The sequence below is a fragment of the Erinaceus europaeus genome, chromosome 19 (genome assembly GCF_950295315.1).
Source record: "Erinaceus europaeus chromosome 19, mEriEur2.1, whole genome shotgun sequence".
Lineage (NCBI taxonomy): Eukaryota > Metazoa > Chordata > Mammalia > Eulipotyphla > Erinaceidae > Erinaceus > Erinaceus europaeus.
The window spans coordinates 59,482,843-59,497,791 of record NC_080180.1 but is presented as its reverse complement, the minus strand read 5'-3'; the positions used below and the strand labels follow the sequence as shown (position 1 = coordinate 59,497,791).

Below are 14,949 nucleotides of genomic sequence, written 5' to 3'. Positions count from 1 at the left end.
ACCAAATAATATTGATCCACCTTCTTCTTCTAGCGTTTGCCCTTCTTCCGTAGCCAGTCAACATCATCAGGTTGAGCCTGATGTAAAGTTTCGAGACCTCCTTTGAATCCCAACCTAATCAATGCAATAAGTACCACCTCAGCATGCTTCACTTCAGACTGTGCTCAGAGATTTCAGTTGTGGAATGACAGCCCTTCAGCTTCATTACTTGGATGAGACCTTTCCTTTCATAGTATACTCTAATTCCGTTGCAGGTGGTTCACTTCCTAACAAAGTCCCAAAGCCTAGATATAGACCAGGTCCCCTGAGATAGAGCATATGTTCACACGTATCCATAAACTAGGGCAATATATATGCCTGAAAGCAAAAGTACATAATAGTCTGCAGTGAGTCAGGATAAAGTTCCTAATGAAATAGGAAAAGTCAAGTACACCGTAGAACATTAACCACAGGGAGACACGATCTCATCAGAAGCACACTAAAAGTCATGTTTTGGGGGCTGGGGATGTCTTGTTGTGCTCATCACCTCCTCACTTCTTTTAGATTTTAGTAATGAGAAGGATAGGAGGGGAGAGAAAGAACCAGACATCACTCTGGTACATGTGCTGCCAGGGATTGAACTCAGGACCTCTAACTTGAGAGTCCAATGCTTTGTCTACTGTGCCACCTCCCAGACCACCACATTCTCATTTCTTAATAACAGTGATCCGGGAGTCGGGCGGTAGCACAGTGGGTTAAGCACACTTGATGCAAAGCACAAGGACCAGTGTTAAGGATCCGGGTTCGAGCCCCTGGCTCCCCACCTGTAGAGGGCTAGCTTCTCGAGTGGTGAAGCAGGTCTGCAGGTGTCTGTCTTTACCCCGTCTTCTTCTCCTCTCCCCATTCCTATCTAACAACGACAACGTCAATAACAACAATAACTACAACCATAAAGCAACAAAAGGGAAAATAAATTTAAAAACCCAGTAATCCATGGGGCTGTATGGTAACATACCTGGTTGAAAGCACATGTTACATGCAAGGACCTAGGTTCAAGCCCTAGTCCCCACCTGCATATGGGGAAGCTTTGCAAGTGGTGAAGTAGTGCTGCAGGTATCTCTGTCTCTTCCCCACTCCATCTCCCCCTCAATTTCTAATCGTCTCTAGCCAATGAGTAAACAAAGATAATACAAAATTAAAAAAAAAATAAACAAAGCAAACCTCAATCTTGCTGAGCTCCAGAGTTTGTCTCTGTTTAATGAAAAGCAATCTTTCTGCCATGTGTATTAGTTTCCTGTACTCCCATTTTTAAAAAAGTCCTGATAATAAAAAAATTAATTAAAAAGGGGGGGGCAGATGTTGGCGCACCTGGTTGAGTGTACACGTTGCAATGCACGAGGACCCAGGCTTAAGCCCCTGGTCCCCACCTGCAGGGGAAAGGTTTGTGAGTGGTACAGCAAAGTTGCACGTGTCTTTCTGTCTCTTTCCCTCGATTTCTGACTGTCTCTATCAAATAAAGATAATAAAAAATTAATTTAAAAAAACTTGCATGAGAGGATTGCAGCAGAACACGGCGGTCCTGCATAGTCAGAGAGTGTGGTCAGCCACCACAGAGCTGAGACTTGGCTGTGCTCCACACCTCTGTGTGTATTCAGCGTAGCCAGCCTGACTGCATCTCAGGCTCTGCTTTCTACCACGTTGCCTCTTTCCCCTGTTTAGCTCTAAACATACTGTAGTTTTCTTTTCTTTGTTTTGTTTTAAATATCTATGATTGGATAAAGATAAAGAGACAGAGAGACAGATACCTGTAGCCCTTGCAGGTGGAAACCAGGGGCTTGAACCCAGGTTCAGCACCACCTGGCCTCAACACATTTTGTGATGTACAACCGAACGGGGGCTTCACATGTGCAATTTCACTGCTTCTGGGCCGCTTTGTTATTCAGAGAGAGGGTGGGGGTAGGGGGACCCGCATGCAGGAGGTTCTCCCCTGCCTTGGCACTCTCATGTGGTCTTAAGGTCTGAGCCTGGATTTCAGACGTGACAAAGATGATATCCCTTATCTGGCCAGCTGTCTCTTTGAACACACTTGAAGGACCTGGTTAACTAAAAGGCCTGCCTAGTTCACTTCCCTGTAGACATGTGGATGTAGTTACAGATCATCTCCCTACCTAGATGCTTTACAGTGGCAAATGAGTTGAATGGCCATGGTTCTATGGCAGGGGCCCAATGGAAATGCAAAAGATAGAAAGTCAAGAAAAATTCCACTCTGAAGTCATCACACAGCTGCCAGAGACCTCGTGGGTTCTACTGAAGTAGGATATTTTGGTACCCAAGGAGAAAAATAAAAAGATATGTGCTATTTTGTTGATTTTAAAATAACTTAAACTAAAATATATGCTATATATTTCTTAGGACTTGCAGATTAATATATATTTTTAGTGAGAGAATCACTGGCTTCTGAACTGTTTAAATTTTCTCCTTCCTCTTTACAGAGTCTCCTTTGTGACTAGATCAGAGAGAGAGTGCCTAGAACCAGCTGGATTTTGTTAGCAACAATGTAGACTTTGGAAGACTCCAAGTCCAGCCCTGATATATAAGATGAGCATTTCCCAAACTCTGTGACCTTAGCTACACCTGCTGTAACATTGTTTGGTCATTTCCAAATTGCTGAAATACTTTTCTTTTACCTCAAAAATTGTCTGCCAGATCTCATAACAACAACAAATATTACAGATGAGTGAGGGGGTAGCCTGCTGTACGTAATCAAGATGCTGGGTGGTTCTTCACACAGTAAAACTCTTGCCTAGGTCTTGATACTTTGCTTTTCTCAATAAGTGTCCCATTTGCTTTCCATCTTTTTTTCCATCTGAAAACTCTTTTGTTTTGTTAATGTTATTGGATCACAATTTATGCACGGTTGTTCTCCTGATAACGAAGCATTGATATTTCTGGTTTCTAGAATAAATCATCAAAATATTAAATCGGACACCATGTCAGCCCAGTGATTACACACGGTCTCCGCAAAGCTGGGTCTGCCTTTCTCTGTGACGTCTGTTGTTTGAAATGCCCAGCATTGCCATTCGGAAGGGTTCTCTTCCAAATTGGTGGCCCGACTGTGACAAATCTGAGCACCTATGTGATATTTTCCAAGTATTAAAAATCAAGTGAACAGTTAAATTAGCAATGGAGACTGAGCTATAACTCTCTCCCTGGAAGGGAAGCTATTATGAACAGCATGTACACAGGGAATGATTATTTTTTTCCCCTGTTAATAACGGTTGGAGAATAGCAGCCCAGACAGAACAATACTATTCATACTGCCGTTGAGAACAGACAAGACAGTTTGCTCTGCTCGAGAACCGGTGCTGTGAAGTGGCTACAGGGAAGCCTTAGTGCATGAGAACAGCTGTTTATCTGTTTTTCTTTGGGTCTTATCTTCTGTTTACACCGCCATTCTATCAGTACGTGGCTTCATAAAGCGGTAGGGTTCTGATTGGAAAACGACCGAGCCCATGTGCTTTGGAAGCCAATGTGTTGATTTTCTAGCTGAATGGCCATGTTTTAGTGCAGCTGCAGGGTGAGGGTGTGTGTACGGGGCAGGAAGCCTGGTATCACCAACATGGTGTCCAGAAGTGGAGCAGTTTCCTGTGCTTTATGGGTTTTATTATCCTACTGAATGAATATGGCGCGGGTGCCTTGACTTTTTTTTTTTTTTTTAATCTCAGAGATAATGTCAGATAGATGGTTGTGTTTCTGTCAAACGTTTGATGGAAGGTTTGGTTATAAAACTTCCTTTTGCAGAAAAGGGCTTTATGTTTTGGCTATAAAGGAAACTCCCATCAAGTTTGATCGCAACTTGTCCTTATCTGTTAATGCCCTGTGTGCTATTAAAAGTTGAAAACGCAAAAGCCTGAGTATTGAATTTCAGCTAGAAACTGTGTTTGCCCTGGTGTGCCTCTTGGATATGGAGGCTATGGCTTGTCACTTATTTTTAAACATAAAATATATATTTTATATTTTATTTATTTTCCCTTTTGTTGCCCTTGTTATTTTATTGTTGTTGTTATTGATGTCATCATTGTTAGATAGGACAGGGAGAAATGGAGAGAGGAGGGGAAGACAGAGGGGGAGAGAAAGACAGACACCTGCAGACCTGCTTCGCCGCCTGTGAAGCGACTCCCCTGCAGCATAAAATATTTTTTAAAATAATTTTACTCAGGGCGCACATAGTACTGAATGCAAGGGTCTGGGTTCAAGCCCCCAACTCCCCACTTGCAGGAGGGACACTTCACAAGTGGTGACACAGGTCTGCAGGTGTCTCTCCCCCCCCCCACCACCCAAATTTCTCTCTGGCCTCCAGGAGCAGTGGATTCTTAGTGTCCCAGCAATAACCCTGGAGGCAAAAAAGGAAAAAAAAAACTTTTCAAATAATGAATTTATTCATTAGAGACAAAAAAATTGAGAGGGGAGGGAGAGATAGAGACAGACATTTGTAGTCGTGCTCACTGCTCCTGAAGCTTCACCCTCACCCCCACCCCCACGTTCTCACACACAGGTGGGAACTGGATGCTTGAACCTGGGTCCTTGTGCATGCCGATGTCTGTCCTCAACCAAGTGCACTTTCTTGCGGCAGAACCTCCCATAGAATCTCCCCATCAGTCATCATTCGGTGGCTCGGCTCAGTCTTGCTGACCTCCCCTAGCTATAAGTTTGAACCAAGCCTTTGGGGTGCTTCCCTTACACGTTTGCATATTTAAGGACCAAATGCCATTCATTTTTCAGCAAGACTCCTCCTAAGACGTGAATGAGTAATGGCTGAATGTGTGTGTGGGGGGGAGGTTGTATTTTTATTGAATGAATTTACTTTAATGCCAGTTCTCCCTTACTTACTGCCTTCCATGAGCATTCACTTTGGGGCCACATCACCCTGGCTTTGTTTTTGTCTATTTTTCATCTCCCTGTGATAGGTGTCTGTAAAACACTCCCAACTTAGTTGCACCATCCTGCTCCAGGACCCTAAAGTCCCCCATCCCAGAGGCCTTTGCATCAATACACCAAACCCAGCCCAAGCTTTCTTTGTATCCATACTGACTGACACTCAGCTCAAGAAGAATCTAGAGCTGATCGGTACGTCTCCCTCTCCTCCTTAAAGTTCACTTTATCTGGGGATATTTTAAAGTTATTCCAAAACCGGGTACAATATCATATCACTCCATACACCTCACCCACTTCCAAAGTGCCATCTCCTTCCACTGTCACACTCTGGACCTCCAGCCTGCTGGGATACACCAGGGTTCATCAGTGAGTGTTTCACCCTGTCTTTTCCAGAGCCTGAGAGAGGCTCCATCCTGATGCGTTTTCCTTCTTTCCCAGAAGATCTTCCGTGAGCTACTCTGTGATGCAGGGTCCCTTTGTTTGCTCCTTCTCTTGTAGAGGGTTGACGAAGGCACCGCTCAGCTCTGCCGTGTGGTGGTGCCAGGGATTAAACCTGAGTCCTCTTGTGTGCAAGGCCTGTGTACCTCTGCCGCCCAGGATTTTTCTTTACTCTTTTGCTGATGAGTTTGTATGACGAATTAACCTATGTTACAAAAAAGAAAGAAAAACATTTTTAGGGCTAATGGAATTTAACACTGCTCATTGGCTCTGCCTGGAAACAGGTTGCTGAGCAGTCCACAGGGAGTCTAAACGTACAGCATCTTCTTCACATTCTCCTTTAAAAATAAGCAGGCTAAGTGGTGGTCCAGACAGCCTGTCTCACGGTGCCTTAATGGGCCATGGTAGCCCAGATGTTGAGATGCCCTAAGCGGGAAGAACATTTTCTCCCATCTTCCTCACTACTAATGGTGTTTATTTGATGTAAATATTTCCACTCTAGCATGATAATGGGTGCCCGAGGGGATCACAGGGTTCTTAATATATTTGTTTTCTTCCCATCTACTTTTATGTCTCATCCATTTCTACTGGAAACTGAGAAAAAAATATATATATATTTTCTTCCAAAGGCAATTACCCTGTGTGACCTTTCTACTCTATCATACAGCCAGCCTCTTCCTTCTCAGGTAATAACCGGCAGAATCTCTTCAGGGGCTGAAGTCAAGTCATTAATTGGCTTGATAAGGGGTTGTTAGGACAGTCATCATAATCTCCTTAGTGGCTGTACGTCACTCCTAGACACTGAGCGACCCACTTTGTTTCCCTGAGTTCAAGCATTATTATTTTTCTATGGCACTGCTCAGATTGTGGATTTCAAGTTAATTCACAAAGTTATAGCTCACGTTGAAGTAATTTCTGCTGAGAAGTGATTTTTCTAGACAATTGTCCAGGTTCTTTTTGATTAGACACAATATTTGAACAGCTAGGCTCCACTATAAAGATCTTTGATGTAAGACTGTGTTCTTTTAGTATACTTTCCCCCTTTCAGAAATAGATTTGCTGAACTGTGGGGTTTTCCTGATCATTAGTGCAGGTGAACAAGGCAAGTCCCACAGCGATCTATTGATAACCAGATGGGCTGCCCTTTCGTGTATCTCCTGCTTCTCAAATTAAGATCTGTAAGTGCTGAGAGAAAATGCAGATACCAGGAAAACTTTACTTGATGCCAACTCCTCCTGGACTGTCCTCACGGAGTCTGACCTTGGAAAATGAAATGAATTGCTCTGGTCAGAGGCTTCCCTCAGCAAACATTTGATCAAGACTACTCAAGGGAGGCTGGGTGGTGTGCACGGACCCAGGTTTGAGCCCCCCACACCTCACCTCCAGGGGGAAAGCTCCACAAGTGGTGAAGCTGGGCTGCAAGTGTCTCCCTCTTCTCTCTGGCTGTGTCTATCCAATAAGTAAAGATAATTTAAAAAAAAAAATTAAAGGGTTGAAGGGATATGTCTCCTGCATACTAAGTGCTCTAAAATGAAGTTTTATTTCTTGTTCTCTGCAGTGACATGCATAAGTGAGACCACACATGGGAGGGTTTCACTGGAGGTCTGGGGAAAGGTGAGACACGACATGTTGTAACAGAAAGAACCTCACCCTGCCATCTCCTCATTGTTGCTCAGCTAACTGCCCTGTGGGGACCTGGTTATTCGATAACTCAGGTCTCTATTCATTTGTACGGGTACGAGCACAAACACTCCCAAGCTTACTCGCTGAAATTGGTGCTGACGGGGAACAGACAGCTGTAGGCTGGGGAGAGAGTGGTACAAATTCCCTGGGGGAAAAAATAATCAAACGTGATTGCTCACTTTTATATAAAAGCTAAAAGGGAGCTTTGCCCCCAGCATACGGCAAATGGATTTGTAGAGAGATTGAGCATAGACCATCTCGAGTGGGCAGATCAAAATGGAGAAGCACTATCAGTACTTGATAGAGCACATTAAAAATAATAATAATAGCAGCAGCAGCAGCAGCAGCAGGACCAAAGGGAGCCATAATCCACATGGACAGTCCTGCAGGATAAATTGTTGGACGGCTGGCAATTTCAGCGTGAGCATCTCAGCTCAGTGTGACCAGCTAATAAGTAACTCAGACTTGGCGTGCCGTCAACTTGGTGTGTTGACACCTCTGCCCGCATTCAAGAACAATCAGTGGGTGACTGACTGCTGGCGACCAGGGACTATGAACTAATTTACTGAAGCAGCGTTGCGGGTCAGGCTAGTGCAGTAAGTAGCTTCACAGCTGGTCTGTTTATTCTAGCCGATATTTACAGGTGGCCTGTCTTTCTTTCCCTCTTCAGTTATGCATTTAAATGCTAATGGCTAAGTAGCATGACTGGCGACAAACTTGAAGTTATATCCGTCCCATTGTGCAGAAAGATCAAATCAGACTCTTCAGCTTGACTTGGAGGTCCTGTGCAGTGACAGGCTCCCATCTGGCCGCCCCAGTGGTCCTGGTAGGTTTTCTGCAAGACCTGAGGGGTAGTGTGTTTTGCTGGTTGTTGGATGATACAATTTCCTCCTCCTCGTTCAGATTTCTCTTCACTCTCCAAGAATGACCTCAGCTGTCACCCCATCCGGAAAGTCTTTTCCACATGCATTCATTCCACAGATGTTTACTGAGTGATTTCTTTTTCTTTTTAAAAATTTTTTAAAATATTAATTTTTTCCCTTTTGTTGCCCTTGTTTTATTAGAGTTTTCATTGTTGATGTTGTCGTCATTGTTGGATTGGACAGAGAGAAATGGAGAGAGGAGGGAAAGAGAAAGATAGACACCTTCAGGCCTGTTTCACCACCTGTGAAGTGACTTCCTTGAAGGTGGGGAGCCAGGGACTCGAACCGGAGTCCTTAAGCCAGGCCCTTGTGCTTTGCGCCATATGCTTTTAACCTGCTGCGCTACTGCCCTGCTCCCACTGAGTAATTTCTATGTTAGAGCTGCTGTCCTCATCCTTAAATGCGAACTTTTATTGCATGAATAGTCATACCCAAGTGGCTAACCTGTGCGTGTGGCTTAATGCTTATCTTACCTCCTTTTAGAAAGTGATTCCACAGTAGCAGGGGATATTTCCCTCCAACTCCAGTATCACTTTATTGAGGAAACACTGATTTACAGGATTGTAGTTGTCACAGGGGCATCTAGTTCCTCCACAGAGACTTGGGCTCTTGATGCTTCTCCCTTCTTCCTCCTGAGTCCACCGAGGATCCACCCTGTACTGCCCTTCGTTTCTTACAGCCTGTCTGCCAGTGAGAGCTTCTGGTGTTCATCCTTCTGTCTTACCTCCCTCAATGTGATTCTGCCACTGCTGGAGCAAAGGAGCAAAGGAGAATACCCTCATCTTACAGTTGTGTCGTGTTCCTTTTCCACGAAGTCATGGACACTCGGGTTGCTGTCAAATGTTGGCTGACACAGAGAGCGTGACCAGGGTCATGACTGTTCATGGTTCCTGTTGGACAAGTGTCTTTGTGTTCTTTGGATCGATACCTAGGAGAGGAATTGCTGGGCCGTGTGATGGGTTGATTTTTAATGCTTTCAGGAAATCTCCAAACTGGTTTCCATGGAGGCTGTGCTAATCTGCATTCCCTCCAGCAATGTAGAGAGACTCTCTTCTCCCCCCAGTTTCTGTTTCTGCCCATGTGATGTAGGCCATACTCCAGGGGTAAGATGGTTGTTTCTCTGATCATAGTGATTTTCAAGATGTTTTTCCTATGCCCGTTGGCCGCCTGATTATGTTCTCTTGTGAAATGTCCGCTCAACTCTTTCCTCCATTTGAAAGATGGGGTCCCTTGGGTTTTTATTGCTGTTGCTGTCATTGCTGGGCTTTGTGTGTCTTTAAAATGATACCCATTGGGGCCAGGCGGTGGCGCACATATTACAACACACAAGGGCCTGGGTTCGAGCCCCTGGTCCCCACCTGTAGGGGAGAAGCTTTGCAAGTGGTAAAACAGGTCTTTGATTGCCTCACTCCCTCCCTAGCTCCCCATCTCCTCTTGATTTCTGGCTGTCTATAGCCAATAAATAAAGATAATTTTTTAAGCATGACCATTGGGAGGTGGCCTAGGGGTTTGAGACCATGTTGGCAAGTCCCTGGTAAGACATATGGCCAGAGAGGTGTTCAGGTCTTTCTCATTAAATGTTTATGAAATAGTGTAAAATAGCCAGGCAGAAAATCCTGAGGTTGGCTGCTGCTCTGTCCAGGGGTAATTCAGATCAGAGGACACAGCTGATGTTTTATCCAATACAGACCCTGTCACAGATACTCAGGTAAATGTTTCTATGTATGTGTAGAGTGGACATGGACCAGTACTCACTACACAACTTGAAACAGAGGTATGTGGAAGGAAGCAGCCTTACAAGGAGCATCAACACAGATGGACAGTGTGGGATTTTCATAAGAACATCTCAAAATATGATCCATTCCTGGATGAATCCAGCTAATATGTAATGTCCAGGCTCAGTGTAGAGTCGGCTGTAAATTCTGGTTCTTGAATAATAGACAGTTTTCCCTTCCCTATAAGATGCAGAAGAGCTATAGCAGGGAGGGGAGAGATCCTAAGTTTCTAGAAGGTTTTACTTTGACCCAGGTTCAAACCCTGGCATCTCACGTGTGGTTCTGTGACACTAGAAGGACCTCTGGTGTCTGTCTGTCTCTTTATCTGAATGAACAAAAGTGGCCAGGTCATGCATGAGCCCCAACTCCACTTATTTGGTTCACCCTAGGGTGAAGGGGTTGCACTTCTATACATTTCTCCAAGGAGAGAACGCATAATTTTTAGATGCTGAAGGTGCCATAGCTTATAAAAACAGAACCATGATTTGAATAGGCCTGAAACAGGTGCACACCTAAAATACCAAGGCCAGAAAAGAACAAGAATATCCTCAGTTGGATTTATGAAAAGGTAAAATGCTTTCTGCCCATGGTCACTTTAGAAAAGCTTCCTGACAGAGACCAGCCTTGGAAAATCTCCCACATTCCCTTTGGCCTCAGTTTCCTAGTGGGACAGGAGTGTGGATTATTAGGCCTCTGTGATTAATAGAATTCCAAGTAGCTAATCTTTTCTTGACTTCAATACCAGATCCCCATCACAATGCCAATCACAGCTTAGGCGCTCAGGAAGCATCTGGGACTCCTGTTAAAATGAAACTTTAAAGATGTGTTGTCCCAAATATATATGCACTGTCTTGAGTTGAAGTTGCAGAGTATTTTGTCATTAGCTCCCTAATGTCCCATGAAGGGAAGGGGGGCTTACTCGTAGACCATTGTTCACTCTTTCACATACACGTCAGAATGTTGGACTCATTTCCTAATTTCAGGATTAACATTTTTTTAAATCTTATTGAGGGGATTAATGGTTTACAGTAATTACAGTTGACCTTTTGGATGTCTGCTTTGATGAATATTCTATTCCTATCTACTCCTCCTTTTTTGGATGTTTTTTTTTTTTTTGGCTGAGTTTAGTGAGCTCTTTTTATATTTTAGTTAAGATCTTCTCCCATTTTGGGAGCAGTCTGTTTGGGTGGTGGTTTCTTTTAAGACATTTGTGTCTATTTTGTAGGAACTGTCTCAGATCTCCCTCTGATCACCCAGTGTCATAAGCACTGTAGATGCCAGGGGAAGAATGAAAGGGTGCATAGCAAAACAATCTGCCTACTTGAGTATGACAGAGTTTTGAATCCAGACATCCTCTGGTATGCCATTCTTCTTTTCTGGAAATTTCCTTAAAGTTTTTATACTTAATTTCCTCCTGTGTTAATGTCTTCAGCTGCCGCAGTAGAGTCATCATGGTCTTGGAAGAGAAAGTATTGAGCCCCTCATTAGCAAGGGACTCCCGGCTTGTGGTTTCTAGAGCGTTTGCAAAGTCTGAGTCTCCCTTTAAGAAAAAAAGAAGAGGGTTGATGGAATAGCACACAGCACAGGTTTGAGTCTGGCCCCCACTCCATTGAAGGTAGCTTTGGTGCTGCAGTCTCTTTTACTTACTCTCTCTCTGAAAAAAAATGTGGGCAATTAGGAATACAAAATTAGAACAGTTTTTTGTTGCCACCAGGGTTATTGCTGGGGCTCAGTGCTAGCACTATGAATCCACTGCTCCCAGCAGCTTTTTCTTTCTTTTTTTTCTTGATAGGACAGGGAGAAATTGAGAGAGAGAAAGATAGATACCTGCTTCACTGCTTATGAAATGGGTCTCCTGCAGGCACATTTTTAATGACTGAGAGATGGAAAGGAAGTCACAAGTTACAGATACTGGGAAAATAACCCCTGTATTTCAAATAGTGCCATCAACAATAAGAATCATCTGTACTGATTATTATTTTTTAGTTCTGGGGTGGGGTGGGCAAAGCATCATTCTGGCGTGTGCATGCCAGGGCTTGAAGTCGGGATAATTTTTGGGTTTGTGTCTGTATGTATATGAAGTCCCTTCTCTGCTGTGATGGTGATTTGTAATGCTTTCTGTAGATAGGAGGGAGATCTGGGAGGCTGCCAGTTTTGGAATCCCCTTCTCGGTCCCATCTCAGGGCACCCTCTGCAGGTAGGCTCCTCATGGCTTCTTTCCTGGACTTGGAGGGGTGGGTGGAGGAAGGTCTCATTGCCAGAGACAAGAGAGGGAGTGGGAAGTAGCAGAGAACCTGGGCTTTCACAGCCTCACAGTCTCTGATGAGGGAGAGTTTCTCTGTGAGTTCTGCTGGGGTGAAGACAGCCACCAGAATCCTGGCAGACAGCAGTATCCATGCTGACGGGGACTTGGAGGAGGTGGCCACGTGCCAAGTTCTCACTGAAGAACTTGAGTTGTAGCTCCTTTCATGCAGGGAATGTGACAAGTGTCATGGACACTTTCGCTCAGGTTTCAAGGTAGTCTGCCTCTCATTGTAAGTGCTCAGTAAGCTGTTTTACACTTCCACTGCCGAATAGTTCGTCATCAAAACTCTAGGAACTTGTCAGTGCATGTCTTCTTTTGTCTCATAAAATTATTTTATGAGACATGGAGAAATATCTGAGCTCTGCTGTGCCAGGGGTTCAACCCAGGGCTTCAGGCATGGAGGGCCACCCCTCCATTCACATCATTCAACTTGACTTTTCAGGAGTGATTCTAGTGACTTTACCTTTTACGGAAATACACTTTGAAGGGGGTCATCCCAGAGAAAAATTGTACTAAGTGCTTCTTGCCCATGAGACAGAAAGACTACATCAATGCCAGTGGGTGGCATGTGGCAACCATCTTCTCCAGGAAGGAAGGATGGGCCGTTTGCTGGAGTCCAGCAGGTAGGCCTCTCTGAGAGGAGATCTCTTTGCTCAGGGTCCCCACCACTCCCAGAGTCTCTGTGCAGGAAGAGCTGAAGCTTCTTGATCTTCAGACTCCCTCCCTATCCTCCTTCCATCTTTCCTATGTTCATCTTCAGTCACCAGCGTGAAGGTTTATTCAAATGTTTATCTCCAGCTTGGAACCTCTGTCCCCAAACCCAGCACTTCCCAACAGCTAGATTAACGGTAGATCCATAATCACGGAACTTCATCATTCCTAACTGAACTCTCCTGACTTTAACCTCAGATCTAAGCTTCTCTCACGACTGGCCTCGTTTTAATAAAGGAGGCTCCTCCCTGAGTTGTCCTTGATGTCAGTTTGGCAGCAGACTCTTTTCATATGGCGGCCGTATTAGGTGTTCAAAGCCTAAGCCAGTTCCCATCACTGTGGTGTTTCCGATGAGCTTTCTGATTTCGGACTAAGTACACTCACTACCTGTAGCTGACCCCAGTTTAACTCATAACCTGTCCCTTTTTCTGCCTGGAGTAAACTGCAGCCATTCCAATCACACCTCTCCCAGAAGGACTCTTCCCTCAGACATCATTCTCTGACTCTTCCTTATGGTCTATGCTTGGATTCTATCATCTTATTGCCCAAGCCTTTCTTGTCTCCAGTAATCACATGACACCATCAACCATTCTTATTACTTGTTTGTTCTCTGCTTGTCCACCCCACCCCCTTCTTTCGGTGCTTTGGCCTTAGAAGGCCCTAATTGGCTTGTGCCAGTGATTAAAGATTCAGCTGTTTTGTGAGCCTCATAGTTTAAGTCATTTAGTGGCTGGAGAATAATATGGTGGGGTATTTTTCACAAGAGTCGCCACAATACTAAAGATTCTTACTTTCAAGCCGACTTCATTGCATACCATATACTTATTCGCTTTTCCTTATATGTTAAGTCTGTGAAAAATATTCTGAAATCTTGCTTGTTTTTCCTCTACAGAATTTGAAGCAATACCATCATGCTGGTGGCTGGTATCTATTCTCCGAGGTGGCCACATCCACCCATGTAGATTCACTTTTCTGCACTTGGTACTGCACTTAGTACTGCACTTGGTACTTCTCAATCAGAAGTCAAATTTTTCCAGTGCAGCATTTTGACTGTACTCACATCTTTTTTTGTGCTCTTTGCCTACCTTACTTGTGTGCCTCTTTTTATAAATGACCCTGAGTATAGTGTGTATCTATCCTTGAGCCTCTATTTTTCAACCCACTGTTAAGCCCCTGCCTTCCATTAAGTGCCTGTGATAGCTATCACAGTATTACACGATGGGCTGAGTGTAGTCTAGGGTGTGAACTTACTATTTTATATTTCCTCCTTTTCCCCATTGCTGATCATTCTTTTTGGATCATTCTTTTTTGGCGTTTTACTTTTGTTTTGTTTGATGATTAAAATGGTATAGTTAGGATTTCTTCACGGTAAATATCTCTCCGGTTGTTTTACCGTCCCTTCACTCCAAATAAAATTATGACTTCAACATTAGTTCTCCATACCATTTCCCACACTTTTCTTTCCCTGTTGCTACTCAGAAAATGACACATCAGGTTGGTTGGTTGCCAGATGTTGTAGATGGGGGTGGAATGATGACAAGCCTGAGAGAAATATTTATGATGGCAGATACTCAGTATTTTTACACTATGGAATAAATCAACAGCAGGATATAGAAAGGGTCGGCCAGAGGTTACATCTCATGTGATTAGAAGGGGCACCTGCAGCCCAGAGACTGAATGGCGTCCACAATGGTAAACAAAAGAGCCAACTCAGCAAGAGCAAGCATTGACCTGGGCCTGTGAAGCATGTTTTCATAAGTTTCAGGTAAAGCAGTTAGCCCTTCTGGAGGAGATGTCTTCCCATCCCTGCTTTCCACCGCATAGCAGTACATCCTCTTGCCTGTCACTACTGCTCCATTGCCCACATGGGATTTGCTTTCCCCCTGGAATGATATTTCTTTCCTTTCACTCACACCTAGGTATAAGTAATGACAGAAATAAACGTCAAGGTTCATATGATTCAAATAGTACTTTCTCCATACATTCCTATGGTAAAAAAAAAAAAAAAAAAAAAAGCAAACCAGATTTCCTGGGACTTAGCCCCCTTTCAGAGACTCTGAAATTCCTTGCTTCTCATCCACAACTATAATTAAATCCAGGCTTCATGTAGGGGAAAGGACATGCACAGCTGATGCCCCTCTCTGCTGCTACACCAGTGGGTGTGCAATAGGCACTTCTCAGGAAGTACTTAGCCATTGCG

At 44.1% G+C, this 14,949-nt stretch overlaps 2 protein-coding genes across 5 annotated transcripts in view; one reads left to right on the top strand and one right to left on the bottom strand.

The window, feature by feature from the left end:
* IL15 (interleukin 15) overlaps window positions 1-14,949 on the top strand; it is an 86,174-nt gene that overhangs the window by 44,904 nt on the left and 26,321 nt on the right. The gene's annotated exons all lie outside the window — the stretch shown is intronic.
* Window positions 5,108-14,949, bottom strand: part of INPP4B (inositol polyphosphate-4-phosphatase type II B) — a 672,916-nt gene continuing 663,074 nt past the window's right edge. The window contains exon 24 of the mRNA XM_060179039.1: window positions 5,108-5,557. Within this exon, the coding sequence (XP_060035022.1) occupies window positions 5,521-5,557 (37 nt within the window). The 3' untranslated portion in view covers window positions 5,108-5,520. The remainder of the gene's footprint in view (window positions 5,558-14,949) is intronic.